The sequence below is a fragment of the Phocoena sinus genome, chromosome 3 (assembly GCF_008692025.1).
Source record: "Phocoena sinus isolate mPhoSin1 chromosome 3, mPhoSin1.pri, whole genome shotgun sequence".
NCBI lineage: Eukaryota > Metazoa > Chordata > Mammalia > Artiodactyla > Phocoenidae > Phocoena > Phocoena sinus.
This window is the reverse complement of record NC_045765.1, coordinates 112,043,098-112,056,749: the sequence shown is the minus strand read 5'-3', so window position 1 is coordinate 112,056,749 and position 13,652 is coordinate 112,043,098. Positions and strand designations below refer to the sequence as shown.

Below are 13,652 nucleotides of genomic sequence, written 5' to 3'. Positions count from 1 at the left end.
AAACATCATAAGAATGCTATATTATGCTATCAACCGATTCTGACAGAAAAACTGTCTTCCACAAAAGTCAACATCTGATTCATTTTCAGAATCAGTGTATAGTTGCTGATAACTTAAATTTTGTTTAATTAAGATTAAAACTTTTATTTTCATAACCTAGCATTTGTTTATCAGGAAAAAATATTAAATAAAAAAACTCTATTATGGAACACTGGTCCTCATTTTAAATGCATTCATCCTAAGCAGCCCTTTCGAGTATTAACTAGTCTCAACCTACTGATATGCAGGTGTATCTCCAGATAATGTTTATGAATGCATACTCAACTATACAGTCATGTCTTTATTACACAATCCACATAGCAACAATACACACCTGGGCATTCCACACAACTACAATTCCATCATCACCAGCAGATGCAAATCTGGTTAGAGAAAAAAGGTCAAGAAAAAAAAAATCACTGATGACATTTAAGTGCTAAGATTACAAAGATACCATCAGACCTTAATAATGGTATTTTGACTTACTAATATCAATACAGATTAAGTTCTTTAAGCTAATTTAACAAATATTTACAGAATACCTTCTAAGTTTTGTGCCAGGTACTGAGAATCCAAAGATAAGTAAGACCATTCAGAAAGTTAAAATGAATAAACTGCTAGACTAAGAATAAGGGAGATCAATGATCTTTAAAGTCCTTCCTTGCTTTAAAATCATGATTAAACCCTGACTTAAGTGACATGAAACCAAGCTGAGGAAAAGCTACAGTGACAGGAAATGATATTCTAGGAGTGGAACAAAGGAATCATGTCCTTAGATTCCTTACTTTCTAGGTAAAGATATTTAGATATTTTAACTCTACTATTTAAAGCCAGTTTCTCTCCTTTGCTCCCCTCAGCTCTGTGGTCTTTCCACATAAGTACTGTGTTCTTTGGTTTGGAAGGTTTGGTTTTTGTTTTGTTTTGTTTTTTTCAGCGAAAATTCTTGAAAAGAGGTAAAGGTAAGTTTGCTTCATGGCAAGAAAAAAGAGCTGTGATGAACTAAATTATAGCTTCTTTCTCCTCTTTACCACCCATTCACTACATGTCAAGGAACAATCATCTATATTTTGTAGAGTAGAAGATAACCATGACACAAACACTATCAAGAAAAATCACTTGTACAGGATTATTCATCCATAGTGCCTGCATTATAATAAAATCAAACACTACTCTCAAGCAGTGTCCCAACACAGTGGTGTACAGCAATCACATTGGAAGCATGTCAAGTAATTTGTTATTAATAATGTAGTACACAAGTTTGTAAATGATTTTTTTTTCATTGGAGTATATAGTTGCTTTACAATGTTTATTAGTTTCTGCAGTACAGCAAAGTGAATCAGTTAAACATATACCCACTCTTCTTTACATTCCCTTCCCATTTAGGTCACTGCAGAGCTGTAAATCATTCTTTAAGGAATCAAAATCAATTCAGTTGTTCCCATAATATCACTTTCATTCACTTGAATTCAAGGTTTGCTTTTCTGAATAGGAGAGAAAGAAGTGGTATTGTAGAGAGCCAGCTATGAACTGCATGCAGTTATGGTTAACAACCACTAATAAATGGTACTCTGTTAGCAGCTATGGCATTTAGAAAACGTGTTACTTCCTTGCAAGACTGTTAGTGTGTTTTCACAAAAATCTGGGCATGCCTTGAACAGCTTCATTAAAGTAATCATTGTTAAGCCTTATGTGTGTCATTAGGAGAAAAGCAGAGAAGTGATACATTAGGATACAAGAATTACTTTGTTCCTTAGAGTATGTGTTCTATTGAATTTTACCCTATAGATATCCATATAATCTCACTACTTCAGTCATGTAACACTTTCCTTAACACTCCAAACTGAGCTTCAAGTTCAAATTTCTCATGCTCAGTTTCAAAGCCTCACACATAGCTATTGTCTTCACTGGCTCTGACAATTCCCATACCCAGCACTTGTTTCAAAATCCTTTGCTTACATTTTCTACTGCATGAGCTAAGAGATTATCCAGGAGATGGGAAACTGGCCTAATACAGTCTGACAAAGTCCGTTAGTAACTTTTTAATAAAGAGCTACGTATCTTTTTAACAGAAAGGACCTTTAAAATGTCTTAGTTAACTAGACAGAAATCATATAAAGAATTATTTTAAAATCCATACCTAACATTTATTTTATTTTCAAAATGAAATATAAAAGATATAGAGACTAAAAAGAAAACAATCATTTTATATTTTAAAATGTAATTTCTTACGCTTAATTACATAGATTTTCTGAATCAAAACACTCAACAATGCCTTGAGTATCAAAAATAGTCACTGGATGTAAATCTTTAATAGCTTATGTTTCTAGGCCTATTGATTTCTTTTTATTTGTATCATGATGGTGGGCAGGGCAGAACTCAAGGTCTTAAGATTTCTTTGGTATAAAACATCAATTTCTATTGATTCTTGAAACTCTTATAATTGCTTTTCTCCCTTTTAGAAGAGTGCAGGTTTAAAATACATACTTTTTTCTAACCCTGATTGTTAACTTCTCATTATTGTTTTATCATGTCTGAATCTCATGACTTCACAATGAGAGATGACTGAACGGTTGAGAGTTTAGAAATGAGATACAGAGCATTTCACCTCAAACTTTAATTCAATCAGTGGTGAACAGAAGTTAAATCTAAACAACGCTCAATAGTAATGCATGAAATCACAGCCCTTTTTGTTTTTAATTGTTCAGAGGTCAATTACCCAGTGTGTGTATTATTCAAGCTTTTCAATTCTCATATATTCTATTGTTTGGGTTTTTTTTTTTTTTTGCCATTCCAGTATTTCTTATTACCTGCTCTAAAGAGGAAACATGAAGCTTTAAAATGTAAACCAGTATGACTTTGCTACATATTAGTACCAATCATAAACTAACTAATAAAAGGGTGGGAGATCATTTGCAAATTATCCATTCTCCTAGGATGAATAACTGAAAACTAGCAGCACTATATCAGTTTATCTTAATCAGTTTATCCTCATCAGTCAAGCACACACTCCAACCATCTCCAAATTTTCAGAAATGAAAATTCAACTGAAGAATCCCTAACAGTAAGATATACTGTAATTGATTAAAAGAAGTAATGAACCATAAAAAAGAAGGAATTAAGATTATCAATAAGGTTTAATCTAGTCAATGGAAGGAAGAATAGTGGCTATACTGTCATATAATAATATACAAAAAAAACTTTTAAACACTCTAAATTAATAGAATCCAAAGATTCAAATCTAAAGATAAGATTTTAAGAGAAATCCTTCTTTACTGATTAACACAAAATGTAGTGAGATTTCATGTCATGTGTCAGGGAACTGCCAAGATCAATTACATGTTGTTCTTGCTTCAAGATCTTAAAACTTAGTGATTGTTTAGAAATGTACTATATTTCATCAAATATAAGACATACTATTATTTTATGTACTATTAAGGAAAAAATGATGTCAATTATTAATGAAAGACACCATCAATTATATGATGTATCCAAATTTTAAAGATGTTACAATAGGAAAATATGCTTTTTATAATCAATGAACTTTAGTAATTGTCGTATTTATTGATCTTTCTAATATGGCACTTTCTAGTCCAACAAATTTCTGATTGTGTCTAGCAGGTTTAAAGGACTAAAGAAATGCTTTTTCAGTAAATAAATGAATAAGCAAACACTTAAGTGTTAAAAGGGCTCTGTAGGGCTTCCCTGCTGGCGCAGTGGCTGAGAGTCCACCTGCCGATGCACGGGACACGGGTTTGTGCCCCGGTCCGGGAAGATCCCACATGCGGCGGAGCGGCTAGGCCCGTGAGCCATGGCCACTGAGCCTGCGCGTCCGGAGCCTGTGCTCCGCAACGGGAGAGGCCACAGCAGTGGGAGGCCCGCGTACTGCAAAAAAAAAAAAAAAGGGCTCTGTAAAATAGATTAATAGTATTAATGTAACCTCACTTTCCCCTTTAATCATGACTAATACACCAACATACTGTCAAAACAAAACTAGAAATTCAAAATATGTAAAGACCAGAATCTCACCACATACAAAAATAAATTCCTTTTATTTTTTCATTTTCCTGTCTCATTCTTTTTTTATATAAATTTATTTTATTTTATTTATTTTTGGCTGTGTTGGGTCTCTGTTGCTGTGCACAGGCTTTCTCTAGTTGCGGTGAGCGGGGGCCACTCTTCGTTACGGTGCATGGGCTTCTCATTGCGGTGGCTTCTCTTGTTGCGCAGCACGGGCTCTGGGCATGTGGGCTTCAGCAGTTGCAGCATGCAGGCTCAGTAGTTGTGGCTTGCGGGCTCTAGAGTGCAGGCTCAGTAGTTGTGGCGCACGGGCTTACTTGCTCCACGGCATGTGGGATCTTCCCAGACCAGGGCTCGAACCCATGTCCCCTGCATTGGCAGGTGGATTCTTAATCACTGCGCCACCAGGGAAGCCCCTCCTATCCCACTCTTATGCATAACCTTCAAGTTTTCTCAACTTGAAACCAACTCTTTAAAAATACTGATTGAGACTGTACATTTAATTTAGTTACATTTAATTAAATGACTAAGCAAAAACTATACGCATGAAAAAAGTTTAAAAACATGAAGTGTGATTTAATGAAGACCTATAGCAGAGCTTCTAGAATGTTCCATCCTCTCTTCCTCTCATTATGACAATTAATTGTGAGAGTCAATGATCCACTCATTCAAGAAATATTAAGCATTAACTATATATTAAGCATTAACTTTATATATCTATATGCTTGATCCTGAGGGTAAAGATCAATGAGATAGTTCTTGCCCTTGAAAAGCTCACAGTCTACATTACTATGCAATGCGACAGGGTCCAAATTATGAATCCATTGAGAATTCTCCGTTATACTCATTTCAATTTATAGAAATCATTTCCTTTAAACACCTTCCTTTGGACAGCTCAGAGAAAGCACTCTCATTCTTGCCAATTGTGGGCTTAAAGTACAGCAAAGGTTCACAAAGATTTGTATAAAATAAAATATTTCTACATGTAATTCCTATGTCTATTACCTACATGCTTATTTAATAGTCCTTATTCAAAAGAATTTATTTCAATTAAGTCAAAGGTGCTACAGATTCAAACATAACCTTAACATAAAAAAGATAATCCATAAGCCTGAAAATAAATAAACTTTCCTGTATTCAATATTTACATAACCATAAAGCACTGGAAAAATAATAGAGTATTATTATGGCAATACAGAAGTCCCTGTGGTTAACTAACTTCCCACCAAATCGACAAGTACTTTCTAATCATGATGCAACTAAAACAGTATACAGTTTTTACAATGTAGTAAAGTTGAAAAACTTCTACTAGAGGAAGTTCCTTGGCCTCTCTCTGTCCCACTGATGTAATAAATGAGTTTAAGAGAATGAATTGAGTATGCTCAGTTCAGACCCTTCTGGGTTTTCTCTGAGATTTGTCTGTTCATAAAGAGGCAACATTCTGGTCTGCTCTTATTTTTGAGGTAAACTTACATCCGAGTGGGAGGTTTGCAGATGTCCAGCAGTACCCGTGATTCAGTGAAGTCTACGTAACTCAGGGTGAAAATCAGGAAACCCACTGTGGTTGTATATCAAAGCTACAACCTTTAGTCCAGCTTTTTGCTAGTTATTACTTTATTAAGCTGATGGGTTCATGTCCATCTGTGTGATTCCTGCATCTAATAATACATCAAAGCTATATCCTTTAATCCAGCTTTTTGCTAGTTATTACTTTATTAAGCTGATGGGTTCATGTCCATCTGTGTGATTCCTGCATCTAATAATATCTAAGAAAAAATTTTATTTTATACTGAAACAAAAATACCTTTTAAATTTGTGGGTTTTTCCTCTATATCAAATATGTATCATTTTTAAACTTTTCATTATGAAGAATTTAAGTATATATAAAAGTGAAAACAGTATAAAAAAATCTCCAGGTAACATGTCTTCAATAATTATCAACTCATGACCAATACTGTTTCATCTGTACCACAGCCAATCCCCCCTTTGCAGATTATTCTGAAGCAAATCCCAGTCACTGTATTTCATTTCATCAATAAATATTTCAATATATATTTACATCCCAACTAAAGTTAACATTTAATTTCTTAATGTCACCACAGTGTAATCAAATTTCCCTGTCTCACAATGTTTTTTAAGTGTATTAGAAGCAGGATCTAAATAAGGTTCATACACTGCAACTGAAAGTCTCTCTTATTCTATTGATTTTTTCTTCATGTATGTTTTTCCTTGCAATTAAACATTTGTCTTACAGAGTTCTCACAGTCTGGATTTTGCTAGCTACCTTCTTGTGTTGTCATTTGATATGCACCTCTGTCCCCTGTGTTTCTAGTAAATTGAGAGATCTAAAGACTTAATCATATTTGAATTTGACTTTTTGGTAAGACCACTTCATAAGCAGTTTATGTACCCCACAGGAAATACAATTTCCAGCAATCTTTTTGTGTGTGTGTGATGTTAACAGCTATCAATAACCATTGCCTAAATTTGTTATTAGAGGTTGCGAAATTATAATATTCCAATTCCATGATTCTTCCTAACTTGAATTCTTCTATAAAGAAAATGTCCTCTCATCCAACATTACTGATCTCAAGATAGAGTTTGTACAGAAAGGCAATATAGATCTTGACTTGCAGATACCCCTTCAAGAGAGGACTTGCTGCCCAGCTATGAGGAATATGGTTATCTGCCTCCAGCTGTTGACTTCAGGGTCCATTTCAGCTTTCAAGTTGAAGTCAAACTATCTCAGTTGGCCCCCAGCCCCTGGGATATAAGCAAGTTGGTGGAAGCCAGGGCACGTTCTTGGATGGCCCTCAGCCAATGTCTAAGCATTGCAGGCTAAACACTCCTAGTTATTCCCCTAATGCAGGACTCATCTAAAGAGCATTCTTTCCTCCAGAGCTCCACATTGGGCTTACAGAGACTTTGTCAAATCTGCATCACAGTTTGAGACAGCTCCCCTTGTCCAATCCTGCTTCTTCCCTTTTCCCTTCAATGGTATTTCTCTCTAATAAACCTTTTGCATGCTTAATTCCATTTTACTGTCTACTTCCCAGGGAAACCAGGTATTAGGAGGATCTAAATGATCTTGATTACTGATTTCTATTCTCTAAGTGTTAGTGAAAAAGATATTCTTAGCTTTAGAACATTGTCTTAAAGATGTAACATACTGTTTGCTGTTAGTGAATTATCAAACTGTACTGAGTTTGTCTAGATTCTTGTGAATGTACAGCTTCACCAGTCAACCTAAGGTACATTTTTTTCTTCAGTCTGGCATTTCATGGGTCATCTGATTCTTTTCCAGTCATGATCACCATCCTACATAACCTTGTCTGTTTCCTGGAGGAGCAAGGGATGGTCAAATGAGCAACAGAGAAAACTATTCTTAAAATGTGTTATGAACTCAGTTTAGTTTAATGTGTCAAATGCTAAAGTATTACATGCAATTTTAGCACAGTCCACTTTTTGGATGACTCTTGCTGAGGCTTAGCCTTCTTTAGTGATCTCCCAATCAATATGACCCTCACTTTATGTTCAAAAAATACTAAAGAAGATAAGAAAAGGCTGCTGTCTGTTAAGATTATACAGGATTTATTTGGTATCTTCAAAAACCAACCTGAGAAAATTTTCCACTCACTGATTTTAGCTGAGCCACTGAGAAAACAAGAAAATCCTTCTGCAAAATTCTCAATAAAATGATATTATCTAAAGACCTGAAGCGTGAAACCTGGATTACAACAGCTGACCAAAAACCCAGAATGTGATGTCTATAAAAACTAAATAAAAACATAAAAAGTATAACAATATTTATTTAAAAACTAGAAAGATATTTCTATAATTTGACAATGCATATATAATATACATATGTAACAGTAAAAAGATATCTGAATTATCTAAACTATTAAATCAAGAGTGAAAACACTGAGCTCTACTATTTATAATAGTTACATCATTTGTATATTTTTAAATGTATTTCTTACCAATAATGACTCTTTCAGTTTTGTTTTGTTTTTCTAGTACACTACAGAATTAAATCTTTTAAAACAAAACCAATTGAAAGTTCTTCAGGTCTGCAACTGAGTAAAAAACTTCATACCTAATTGTATGTAACCTTTGACAAAGTCATGACTTGAGTACAAAGAATTAAATGTGGTTCAGGTAGTAATATGTTCACTTGACAGCAAAAGCCAAAAAGTAGGCTTTTTTAAAAAATCTATTCTAGACATTTAGATTCACTGTTGTATACAGCAAACATGGCCACCAATCTCCCTATTTCCACCACCACTTGCAGTAGGATTTAGTTGCTTCTCCCATCAAGAGGTAGAGTTTATTTATCAACTTACTGAATTCACTCCAGCTCCTGACTTGCTTTAGCTCATGAGACAACATCAAACATGATGAAAACAGACTTGAAAAGAGTTTTACACCGGGGCTTGCCCTTTTGCTGGTATTTGAACTCCATCCCTATGGGAACTAGCACTTGAGTAACCACATGGAGAGAGACGCCAGTCATCCCAGCTGAGACCACTGTAAACCTGCCAACCCCATCTACCTGGTGACCACAAAAGCATAAGTGAACCTAACCAAGATCCGCTGATCCCAGGAGAGACAAAAGAACTCACCCAGCTGAGCCTAACCCAAATGCCATCCCACAGAATAGTGAAATAAGTAAATAGTGTTTGTTTTAAACTAATAAATTTGGGCTGATATTTGACAAGGACAACAGATTACCGATATACTCACCTACAGCTTTTTACTGTTTACGTAACATTTACTATATCATTGAATAACTGCAGTACACACAAGCACTACTTTGGGAAAAGGTAATCAAATATCAGTACCTGTACAATGATCATTACTCTACAAGACGGCCTTTTCTGCACATTCTTCTAACTATGTAGTAAGAATAATCAAGAAGACATTTTAAAGGACAGATAGCAATCAACATGGAATCTTAACAGTTAATCTATTAAAAAAAAATTTAAAGACCACATCCTGAAAGTATACTGTATATTTTGTATTTAGCTTTCTTAGACAAAACTATTTGAGGACTCCTTAAAGCCCAAATATTAGGGATTATGGTCTAAGAAATCATTTTGGTTTTTTTTTTTTAACTTACGTAGCATCTTACAACGGTAAAAGACGGTAGAAGAAAACTTTAGTTGTCCAAATGTCCTATCTTTCCAAAAATGTTTAGTTTCAAAGATGACTGACTAAATAAATAAGTAAATGTCTCTTAGGACATAGCAACAGTAAGTATTACCAAAAAGGCTGAAGATTATTATACTATGGCTGACATGCTATAATTTGGTTGGCTCACATCACAACATGAAAATTGTGTCAATAGGCTAGTAATACCAAAAAAGGCAAATCCTTTCAAGCAAAAGTTGAGGAGCATATTTTCATAATAATTTGGCTGGACTTGTCCCTGATTTCTAAAAGAGAGCTGGGCCCCTCAGAGCTCACCTGAGTTTATGCTAATGAGATGACTCATGGTGGACCCCTAGACAATTTAAGGATGGGGACTGGCCATGTGGGGAATATGAACCATGCAATTAGAGGGTTGGGGCTTTGAGCCATGGGGTATCATCCTGACCTCCCAACCTGGGGGAGCAAGGAGGGGATGGCAGGGAGAGAAGGGCTGGAAATTGAGTTCAATCATGAGGCAAATAAGTGAAACAATCATTCCCATGTAATGAAACCCCAATAAAAACTCTTGACACCCAGAGCTTGAGTGAGCTTCCTCACTGGTGATATGCATTGATGTGCTGAAAGGGTGATGTGTCCTGAGGACACAGAAGCCTTACATTTGGGACCCTCCTAGACCTTGCCCTATGCATCTCTAGATTTGGCTAATCCTGATCATATCCTTTATAATAAAACTGTAATCATAAGTATAGTGCTTTCCTGAATTCTGTTAGTCATTCTAGAGGATTATCAAACCTGAGGGGGTAGTAGGAATTTGTAGTTAATTGGTCAGAAGTGCAGGTGGCCTGGGAACCCTGGAGATTGCAGCTGTGACTGAGATGAAGGAACTGTTGTACACAACTGTGCCCTTAACCTTTAAAATTCAACCTAACTCCAGGTAGTGCCAGAATTGCACTGCACATGGGAAAAGCAACGAAATACCAAAAACATAAAAAGAGCAAAGAGAAGACAAGGTTAAAAAACATCAGCAGTGATAGTGAGAATTAGAAATAATCACAGTAGTAGTCACCCATTGAGTCAAAAATGGAAGGAAAAGAAGACAGTATCAAAGGCAAAAGAGAAAATTAAGAGATGATAGGGGAATAACTGATAAGGACAAGAGAAGTGGAGTTAGAGAGTTAGGATGGCATGCAACATGTACACTTAATAGTTGAGGGAATCATTCATTCATTTAACAACTATTAATAACCTGCTACATGTAAGGCACTGTACCAGGTACTAAAGATACTGTGGTGAATAAAAAAAAAACATGGCCCTCACTCTCATCTAGAGAGGAAGATAAATATTATACAGTTACACAATTAATTGTGTAATTGTTATTAAGGCTACAAAGGATAACTGTATAGTTGAACAAAGTCTTAATAAAACAGATATACAGATCAATAATAAGCTAAATCTACAGTTCTAAGACCTACACACCTTCATCTCTATTTGCAATTATATTAAACACAACATTATACATGTTAGCAAGGAAGTACAGAATAATGTACATTTTAAAGGGTTTCACAAATAACAAAAAATTCAGATTAAATCCTTACCTTACCTTCCACTAAAAACAGTACATTCCTGGAAGGTACCTGATATTTAAACATTTCCCATATTGGTTCTCAAATTTAGCTTCACCTTAACATACAGTTAAAACTCCCATCAACATTTTAAAGTCATACACTTCCTTTAAACTAATGAGAATATTTTGTGAATATTCAAAAAGACAAAAAAAAAAACTGAAACAAACAAAAATAACCATAAAATCACCAGAAATGATATCCCGACTTTTGGGCAAAAAGACTTCAGACACATATTTCATCAAGAGGCAGAGGTCAATTTCTACTAAATGTTATTAATGATCAGTTTTGAAATTTTTAGAAAAGCTGGATTAATTTTGAAGTTGTTTTTAACATACAATTCCCTAAAATCTCTTTCCAAACAGTAGTCAATTGGAAAACTACAGTTTCTTACCTGTAATCATCTAACTGTACCAGAAACCGTACAATATCATGATGAGCTTTCAGTACAAGCAGTTCAGTGTAGGGGTTCTGGGTTTGTTCTTCACCTATTGTCTGTAAAGGAGATTGCTTGTAATGGGGAGGAAAAAAAGAGAGAAAAAAAGAGATAAAATGATTTATGATAAAAGACCACATTCAAATAAAACACATGGTATGCATCTAAGGACACAAGGTTTAAAAAACTGTAAGATATTATGTTCTAATACTATATATTATTTCCCCTAATATCAAGTAACTGCCAATTTAACATAAAACATTTCTCTTACCACAAATCCACATCATAAATTTTAAATTTTGAACTCAAAATAAATTTTTAAAGGGTGTATTTTGTTTCATGGAAATTACACCTCAATAAACCTGACCTAAAAAATCAATGGGCCAGGGGCTTCCCTGGTGGTGCAGTGGTTGAGAGTCCGCCTGCCGATGCAGGGGACACGGGTTCGTGCCCCGGTCTGGGAGGACCCCACATGCTGCAGAGCGGCTGGGCCCGTGAGCCATGGCTGCTGAGCCTGTGCATCCAGAGCCTGTGTTCCGCGACAGGAGAGGCCACAACAGTGAGAGGCCCGCGTACCACAAAAAAAAAAAAAAAAAAAAAAAAAAAACAATGGGCCAAACCAACACAATATTTTAGGATGGGTGTTTGCCAATTAAAACTTGGCAGAAACAAAACTGAAGGTCAAAGGGGTAAAATATAGACTAAAACAGTGCCTACCCCATTACAGGCACTCAACACATGTTTACTGAATAAATAAAGAAAGAAATGAAATAATTCAGTCAATGAATTCAATAAATTCAACTTCAGACAATAGCATTGATAAAGATAACTGGTAACATTTACAGAGTATTAAGCTCAGTCCTAAACCTACACACCTTCATCCCTATTTGCAAACATATGGGCGGCAGTCCATATGCCACACACTGTGTAAAGTACATATGGCTTATAACTCACCCAATAATTCTGTAAGGTAGATCTTATCAACCCCATTTCTATAGTCAAACCCAGTACTATTTCATGATAAAAACCTGTGTTCTTAACCTCTGAACTGCAGTTTCTCAAACTTGACACTACTGACATTTTGGACTAGGTAATTCTTTTGTTGAGAGCTTTCCTGTGCATTGAAGGATGCTCAACATCATCCCTGGCTTCTACACACTAGATGCCAATAGAAATCCAACCTCTCCCCCCACCCCCAAATCGTGACAATCAAAAATATCTCTAGACATTGCCAAATGTCCTCTAAGGGGCAAAATCCTCCCAGCAGACAAACAATGCTTAAACTAGAAGCCTGGATACAAAGTTCTTGCAAAATTAGGGGAAAATCTTTGGTTCTGATAATGTACAGATTCACAGCAGTTCTAAAACTTTAGTACTTTTACATGAAGAAATGTACAATTTAACACGCATGAATTTTTTTTTAATTCACCTTCAAAGCAGTAATTTTTTATTTATCCCATCTCCCTTCTAGCAGTGGTTCTGATGAGAAAAGTAAAGGCAAGAAATCTGAAAACTGTATACCACTTCCCCCAAATGAAAGCTTGCCAAGCACGGCAGAATTAATCAAATTCTACAACTTATCAAATAATCGGGTTAATACATAATTGTCATATATATCACAAATGGACTAATCACTTTCCCACAATTCTTTCATAATCTTTAGAATTCAAGCCTATCTGAAATAAGCCTAATTTTAAATAAGAAATACTTCTTAAAAATTAGACAATAAGCCTCAACTGCAAAAATATGAGGAAGTTAAAACGGAGAAATAACGTTGCTTACAACCACCCAAGTTTTTTTTTTAACAATCAAAACAACTATTTTCTATTAAAAATAAAAGGGAATTCAAAACAATTCTATTCTTCAGTGGCATATGAAATAAATTCCAGACCTCGACACTTTTCAGGTTCCAAAATTATTTTATTCGCAACATTTCAAATGTAAATCTCATTAGTCTGGTCAGTTATTCAGGCCCATGAAGAAAGTGTGACTATGGAACCCAAAATAGCAGCTAGAACATAATTTTTTTTACTTTTAAGCAAATTATTTTTTAAAATACTTATATCTTTTTTGGTTTTATATAAATAATCAAATTAATTTCATATTCCATGAGCAAGCATCAGTTGATGTTGGGAAGCGACACCATATCAAACAAACCAGAAGTGTAAATCTGCAGTCACCGTTTCTTAGTCTCTACCAAACCGGATACTTTTTCTGTTGAAATGAGACTGGTTTACGTGGGGAGACCAGTTAAGGGTCCTTGAGCCTGTTGCTGAACTACGTCAGTTTCAGTTTCCACACCTAGTGGAACATGGATTTACCTCTCAGGGAAAGAGCCCCCGAAATCCGACCCCGCCGACCCCGCCCTCGCAACCCGCAGGCCCCGC

At 35.4% G+C, this 13,652-nt stretch overlaps 1 protein-coding gene across 2 annotated transcripts in view; it reads right to left on the bottom strand.

Annotated features, from left to right (window-relative positions):
* Positions 1 to 13,652, bottom strand: part of WDR41 (WD repeat domain 41) — a 45,658-nt gene that overhangs the window by 31,567 nt on the left and 439 nt on the right. For both annotated transcript variants that reach the window (XM_032626078.1, XM_032626079.1), the window contains exons 2-3: positions 11,224 to 11,339; positions 374 to 422 (exon numbers count right to left, since the gene is read on the bottom strand). In XM_032626078.1, coding sequence (XP_032481969.1) covers positions 374 to 422; positions 11,224 to 11,339 — 165 coding nt within the window. The remainder of the gene's footprint in view (positions 1 to 373; positions 423 to 11,223; positions 11,340 to 13,652) is intronic.